This window comes from Merops nubicus, unplaced genomic scaffold, assembly GCF_000691845.1.
Source record: "Merops nubicus isolate BGI_N331 unplaced genomic scaffold, ASM69184v1 scaffold1085, whole genome shotgun sequence".
Taxonomy (NCBI): Eukaryota; Metazoa; Chordata; class Aves; order Coraciiformes; family Meropidae; genus Merops; species Merops nubicus.
This window is the reverse complement of record NW_008611410.1, coordinates 189,478-197,467: the sequence shown is the minus strand read 5'-3', so window position 1 is coordinate 197,467 and position 7,990 is coordinate 189,478. Positions and strand designations below refer to the sequence as shown.

The following is a 7,990-nucleotide window of genomic DNA, read 5'->3' as shown; positions in this document are numbered from 1 at the left end:
AGGGGGCTGCTTGCGGGGAAGAGGCCCCGCGGCTGGCGAGGAGGGAGCTGGGTGTGCGGACGAGGGGCGTCCCGCACCGGGGAGCGGCTGACAGATGCCCTGGAGTAAGGGGCTCTGTTTCGCTTTCGGCGCTTTCTGTGCTTTCCAATGTTTCTTCGTCAAAAAGCAGTTCCGAGGTTCTGCTTTAACTCACAGGTGTATTTGCTGTTTTTCATTCCTCCCTCTCTTTTTAAAAAGAAAAAAAACAAACCACCCAAACTAATGCTAAGGAAGAAAAACTTCCGAATGTGGCTACGACACATGCCTTTAGGTGTTTTATACAAATTGCGTGTAATTGAGTGTGTTTTTGTGTGGTTGACTGTTCACTTTCCAATCTAAACAAAAACATTCTTGTAGATTTCATTGAATTAGGTCGCCCGGGGCAGTGGTGGAGTCTCTGTCCCTGGAGGGGTTTCAAAGGTGTGGAGATGTGCTGAGGGATGTGGGTTAGTGGGGACCTGGCAGTGCTGGGGGAATGCTCAGACCTGCTGCTTTTAAAGGTCTTTTCCAACCAAAATGCTTTGGGATTCTGTGAATATCTGTTTGTGAGGAATAACTCTCATGTTTGTTTGAACATAATAAAATATCTGGAACTACATGGAAAATAATACTCAAGCATGTCTTTACATGGCCTAAGATGAACAGAGATTACTGTGCAGTGGTATTTGATCTTTCCTGTTTCAATGTGAATGATTTTGCTTATTGCTTTCAGGCCGTTCAAAATGAATGGTGAAGAGGAGACATGGGAAAAACTAGATGCAGAATTTGATCACTGTGTTGTGGATATGAAGCCTCACGTTCTAAAACTACAGCATAGGTCAGGTAAATATGGCAAAATATCCATATCAAGAAATGCTAATAAGGAAATTCTAGATTACTGTGTGTACTTGTATCTCTTTAACTAGATGCTTGAGGTCTGATGTTACAAGGCCCTGTTTGCAGGGGGAGTTTGTACAACTTCTAAAGCTGTTTTTTTTTTTTTTTTAGGTACCTATTGTTATTGTTTGAGCTTATCTGTCTTATCTTGGTTATGTAACTGTGCTTTTGCATAAACACATTAACATCTCTATTATTAAAAAATTAATTCAGTAGAAGCTGAAAGCTTCTCAAAGGCATTTATAAAATTGCAAGTATTTTTCAGAGATAAGGTTTTTAAACTTTGGCTTAGGAAGGTGTAAAAATGTAAACATCAATTAATAAATTGTTTCATAAAACTGATTAGAACAAAGTGATTAGAACAAACTGGTTATTAATAAAGGCACGAACCATACAAATTAAGGCTCTGCTTTGTAAATGTTTAGTCAAGCTAATAACTTCATCATCTGGTAGCAAAGTTTATGGAAATAGAGATTCTTAAAAGGAATGAGGATGTTTATGTGTATTTAAAATATTAATGCTCATGTGAGCTGTGTGTTGTGGTTCATGGCAGCCCTTGCAGTGAGTGCAGAGTTCCTGGTGACTTATGTATTCTCTGCTTGTTGGAGGTTGACTCAAACATAGAATTTCTAGAAGTCATGTCAGTGTCTGGTAAACATGAATTTACAGAAAATATTTCTGGATTATATGATTTTGGACTAATGTTATAAACTGAGTTTTAACCTAGGCATTTAACATTTTTTTTCCCTTTTTGTTTGGTCATCTGGGACTTTTTGTTTTGCTTTAACTTCTGAATGGAAGGGAAACATGCAGAATTGGTGACTAGTGCTGGCCTCTGTTTTTTTCAGTGTGTTTGATTTGCTCTGAAAATGTGTAGTGAGTATTTCTATATCTGTTTTTAGAACGACAAAGATGTGCACTGTGGATTAAAAAACTCTGTGAGCCCTCGGGAGCAGGCACAGGAACAGCAGGAAGGAAGAATCGGAACCTATATGCAAAACTTCTGCTGCACATGCTGAAACGAGGAGTGCTGGAAGGTCCTTTCACCCATAAACCAGAACCAGGAATGCTGAAAACTTTACCTTCGTATATGGTGTGTGTAACTTCATCACACAAACTTGCTTAAATGTATTCTGAAAATACTTTAAAGTCTTTGAATTAGCGTAAGTGTGAAATGTCTCTCTTCCTATGAAAGAAAACAGCCTTTCACAAAGCTATTGCTAAGCTTGCAGCTTCTCTTCTAAAGACCTGAATGTACTGTGTCAATCATTGGCATCAGCTTTAGTGAGGTAACAGTCCTAATTTATGCTAAAATTACCCATATTGGAAGGAGTTATACTGGAAAACATTTACACCCCTGCATGTTGTACAGCTTCCCATGGGTTGGGAAGGAAACATTTGCACACCTTGCTGATTTCATTGGCAGAATAGTTTTTATGCTGCAGCTACTCCTGCAAGAAATAACGTTATCAGTGTAAAGAATGTATTTGTGTGAATCTACTCTTGTGTTGATTTTGCATTTATTTTAATTGTAGTTGATTTATTTTGATGAACCCAATTCAACAAGAGTTCAGAGTAGCAGCCCAGAGTGCTTACCTGACTGGGTAATGGGAGAACTGGGAAACGGTGAAACCAAGCATGAGGAATGGTGTAAGATGTTCTCTAAAGAGGAATCATCATCTTTAGCAACATCACTTACATATGGGTAAGATTTCTGTATTTGCTTTATTCAGTATTTGATTCATATTTAATAGATGTTTGATTTGATAAGCTCTGAATGTTTCAGTTTGTATGTATGAATTTATTACACGCCATCACGGACTTATCTTGAGTATAGTGTTTGTACTTTATATGGAAACTCTGGTAATGGCTTCTAACTTTTTTGAGCAACTAACTTTTATACTTTTCTCTTATTACAATTCCCTCATTATGTCATCTTCCATGTCCCATAGCTCTGGCCTCTATCCCTTTCTCTGGTTCTCCTTCCCCTTTCAGTTGCAGACAGTTAGCATGGAAAATTAATAGGCCAAAGTAATCATTTGAGAAATTTAGGAGGAGCTGAAGAGAGGGTTTTATTGTGGTTTGGACTGGTGGTTACTGGGGGGTACTCCTGACTTACACTAAGCCTGTTTGCTAATGTAGAGATAATCATGGTCCACTTTTTTTCACTGTTATCTCTTTCCATGTTAATACTCTCAGTAGACTTGGTAACATGCTCTGTAGACTTCAAAAGTAGATGATAGCTTTTGTTCTGACATTCTAAATACCAAATAAGCTGGTGCTGTGGTTATGTTTTTCAGACTTGAGATATTATGGTGGCAGAGCACAGTGGTTACAAGGCAAGAGGCAGAATTCATACCAAGTTATTTAACTGGGAGAGGGAAGCACAGACAAATGTGGACAGGCAGTAAGGAAGAAATGATGTGGTAAAGAAACTATATAGACACAGAAGACTCTTGGGCCAGATTTTTCTTACACAAGATCAGAACAGTTGCTGTCCCCTTGGAGTTCTTGCACAGTCCTGTTTTCTGCACGTTGACATATGGAAACGGGAAAGTGGCAGTAACTAAAAAGTGGAGGTGGATTAATCTTCACTGTTTCTTTACAGTTCAAAATGAAAGGAACATACAGTAAGCAAGTAAAAAATGTGGGGAGAGTAAATGTGTAATATTAAAAAAAGGTAGTCTAAGGTCATAATGCTGTAAGGGGCTTCTATAGCAAATAGTTTTAAATGGCTTTTTTCTATAGAGAATAGAAATATAAACATGGTAGATTTAAAGGATGTTCTATCATTGCTCACAGGTTTTTTAGAGGAAACAGAATAGTGTCTCCCTGCAGATAAACAAGTGTCAATATTCTGTGACAAAGGAAGGAAAGTTAGATGGGTACAAAGAAAGAGGAATTTGATCCATCTTTTTTCAAACATGTTAGTTCTTATTAAACACATAGCTGTTTGTCTTGTGTTTCATCCTGGCTTCTTTATGAAGTACCAAGATTTCTTTATATTTCCCATAAGCTTCATGAATCTTGGATTAAAGAAGTTGGACTGGACCAGCTACAATTGTTAAAGCTTGAGGCTAACAATAATTGTGCTGCCTGTGGGATGCTCTGCCATGTTGTTTTGCTCTCCTGAGTGGTGAGGATTGCTTGCAACGACTCCATCCTTGTCTGAACAATCTCTTGGATTTAAAATGTTTTGAGTTATATCATTCTGTTTACTACAAATACACGTGCTTTGTTGGTGACTAGCACCCCCTATGCCTACATCCTGCATGTTTGTCATTAGGATAGTGCAAAAACTTCAGCACTGCTCATTCACTGTGGTACAGCAGAATCCTGGGTATTGATAGCTGCACCTTGTTACAGCAATCCATCAAACAGTCTCTTTTTGGAGGTTTACAAGAGCTCCAAAGCTTTAAGCTGTGTCCTTAACGTTCCAGTCAGTTGGGTATAGAGCTGTTTACAGAGCAGGTAAAGGGAGGAAATGTGTCAGGGTATTGAGGCTTACTTTTCCTGTTGGTTTAGAAAAATGTGGCTGCAGAAGGTGTGCCAGCCTGACCAGTTGGACACTTGAAAATTGTAGGCTTTATTCTGTTCTATTTTGTGGGAATCATAGGTAAATTTTAGTTTAATCTATATTCTGTTCTTAAGTATTTACTTTCTTTCTAGTTTTTCTCATGTCATGCAACTTTGCACTGATTATCAAGATTTATGTTCCTTTTTTCTATGTGGCTGCATGTCAGTCATGGGTGGAATTGCCACTTGTTTGCTCATTTGCAAGTTTAGTTAATGTTTAAACTCTCTGAAATCCTTGGTGAAAGAAGCGCTCTTGGCAGAGTGTGACTATTACTCAAAACCCAGCAGGCTCTGTGCAAGAGGAAGTGTTTCCTCTACTTCTATATGAAACTTCTGGTTTGGTTTCATTGCACCACAAATATGCTCACAGGTTTGGTTTCACAAGTGTAATGCTTTTTTTATGTGTTCACTTATTTTTCATAGGTCATTATCATTACCTGTTCTTTTGGGGTTTTTAGGCACCCAGATCTTTATGCTATGTATCATAGTGTCTTGCTTTTTGTAATTTTTTTTTTCAGCTGTGATTTGGGTAGATGACAGATAGACACGCTTGCAAGTTCCATCATGTTGATATTGAGCATTGGGGAAACTTTTCCTTTTATGTATCCATTGACTACCTATAATTCTAATGGTCATTGAAGAAGTTGCTTGTTGTTCTGAGGCATCCCCTCTTTTCAAGTCCTACAGTGCTGATACTGAAGATCTTCTGGTTGCTTACACTCAAGTGTTCTGATAGGGACCTGTGGGTTTGATAGCAGCCTTGTGGTTTAAGGAACAGAAGTGGAGAATGGAGAAATTGCCAGCTCTGTTACCTTGTTCCTGCTTTAGCTTTGGTGATACAAGGAGCTGTTGGGAAGAGGTGTCCAAATACCCTCATCTAAAAAAACCCCCCCAAACCTATAGGCTTGACCTTATATAAACAAGGCATGTGTTATGATTTGGAAATACTTTCTGAGACCTTAATTAAATCTTTTAGATAGCTTTGTGCCACACCAAGATACCCAGCATAGATCTGGTCAGATTGTCACTGGGAGCAGCACCATCATGGTCAAGTATCATCCTGCATGTTAGAAGCAATATAAGCACAACTCTCCCCTATTAGGCCCAATCTAGCATACTGATATCTCTGCAAAGCCATATTTGCTGCACAAAAACACACCTAATTCCTCTGAATTCCCTCCTTATACTGTCACCTGGGGTGTTATTTGAGCAGGGTAAGGCAGCTTGCTCCTCCCTCTGCATCCACACAGTGCTGGTCCCCGTTTGGGGAAGACTGAGGTACAGTTGTGTCTACTCTGTCCCTTGTATTCTTTGCCATTTTATTTTTCCCATTTGCTATCTGGTTACAGCAGAATATTGGAAATCTGACCCATTTTCCCATTCTGTATCTGAACCCACGATTCAGCTTAGTGTGGCAAAGTTCCCCAAGTCATGGGCAGGGTAGCAAAGCTTTATTTCTTCTACTTTTTCCTTTTTGTCCTGTGGGACTGTTTCAGTACCTGTGTTGCTGATCAACAGATGGTTCCCAAGGCTCTGGTGAGTTCTCTGGAGCCCCATATTTCATATTATTTCACATCTGGAGAAGCAAGTAAATGGAATAAATTACTGGTTTAAAGAAATCTGGAAGTGAAACTTGTCTGGGTAGGCATTGCTCTGCCATGGGTACTCAAAGCAAGAACAGAGCTGTGTCTGGGGAAACCAGAGTTTGGGCTGGCAATTATCAGAATTTCTAACACTGTAGATGACATAGTTTAATTTTCATAGCAATCAGAAACATGTTACCTGTGTGTTACACAGGAGGAAATACTGAAGGTGAAGGTTTCAGCTGATATGTTTTGTAGAAATAGCTTCTTTAATACTTATTTACATATCTTTCTATCAGGATGTTAGCTATACTCAACATATAGACTCTGTCTTTAGTATTTACAGTTTTGAATGAGCTGTCAGAGCAAGGAAAGATGTTAAGCATGAAATATTTCTGGACTCTGCAGCTTGTGGCCAGAGCCAGCAGATGGTGATGTTGTTACATGAGCCTTGTCTCTGCTCAGACTGGGCGCTGGGGGAGCTGTACCTGTAGGCAAGAGATACATGGAGTTGGGTGCAAATTTTGCATTCCAGCCGTGGCTCAGTTCTTACAGATAGGCTACAGCATTTTCTCAGAATAAATTTGGGGTTGTTTATATTTAGAGTCCCTCTTTTAAACAAATGGAGAAGTTCCTTTTCAGAGTTATTTTTCCTCTTGCGACACGCACGCTTCTATGTGTGAAGATTTTGGCTATTCTGTAAGAAGTTATTAATCTGCCTAAATAAGAAGTAGACAGACAAGCCTTATTTGCAGATGAGGGTGTGAATGACTTAAGACCAAACCAGCTGTTGCTAGAAAGGTACAGCTTTATTTTGAAACAGGAGAGAATTAGTGTTAGGAATGTGTAGTTTAGTTGGAACAGAAACCTTGTCTTTTTGACCCCACAGGAAAATTCTACTGTATGTTTAAAGATTTTGCCTGAAAAACATTGTTAGAGGTTAGTGTGTGGCTGTGCTGTACCAGGAGGAACCAGTGAATTTGTTCCTAGTAGGAAATTATTTACTAATCTCCTTTATTAGCAGCAAATTGCTTCCTTCTCCCATGCTAGCTCACTGTTTTGGCTGAAGCAGGAGGTCACAGGGCTGGTGTCAACACTCTGACCATTCTCCACTCACCTGCCATGGGAGGAGAAAGAAATAATATTGTCATTGCTGGAGCCTGACTTATATTAGGAGAAGGCTGGAAAAGGCAGTGAATGGGTAATATATGCTTGATAAGAGCAAAATTGCAGTCCATCCTTAATGATCTTTTCAAATTCTGTTTATAGACTCAAGTAAACCAATTTCTTTTTCAATTCCTCTTCAAACCAGCAAATATAGAACTAGGAATAGATCTGGAATTTCCCCCCTCATTTTGTCAATTTAAAAATATTACAGGTAGCTTGGGTTGGTTTGAGTGTTATTGATATTCCTTAATCTCTTAATAATAGGGGCATGAATTCTGTTTTATTTTAAACAGTTGGCACTTTATTGAATTGTTAGATAAGCTGAGTACTGTTCAAAAAAAGTGTAAAAAATGCAGTTTTACTGACAGGCAAAGGTTTGTCTTAATGAGAGATAATTTTGTGCCAAATGGAATCTTGATAAGAAATGCATGATTTGAATGCTAGAGGCAGTCATTGTATTATTGGATTTCTTTTGATCTTTTTTACCTTTTAGACTTTGCTTACCTAAACTATTTATTGCTTTCTAATTGTTGTTTTGCATCCCTATGCATTTGTTGGTATTTATTGGTGCTGGAAGGGAAGGGATGCTCCCAGTTGTTCTGGTTCCCTCTTCCCTGCTGTTTTGATGGAAGCTTCATGAAAAGTTTGTCTGTGTTCATCTTGCTGGGAGTGGTTTACATTGTACATCCAACAGTTGTCTTTATGTTTATAAACAATGAATCTCGGTCTCTTTTGGGTCTAATTTGCTG

The 7,990-nt window shown here is 38.8% G+C and overlaps 1 protein-coding gene across 1 annotated transcript in view; it reads left to right on the top strand.

The window, feature by feature from the left end:
* Positions 1-761: 761 nt before the first annotated feature.
* Positions 762-7,990, top strand: part of CEP112 (centrosomal protein 112kDa) — a gene marked incomplete at its 3' end in the record, with an annotated part of 166,492 nt that continues 159,263 nt past the window's right edge. Inside the window, exons 1-3 of the mRNA XM_008941196.1 lie at positions 762-861; positions 1,818-2,008; positions 2,451-2,620. Coding sequence (XP_008939444.1) covers positions 762-861; positions 1,818-2,008; positions 2,451-2,620 — 461 coding nt within the window. The remainder of the gene's footprint in view (positions 862-1,817; positions 2,009-2,450; positions 2,621-7,990) is intronic.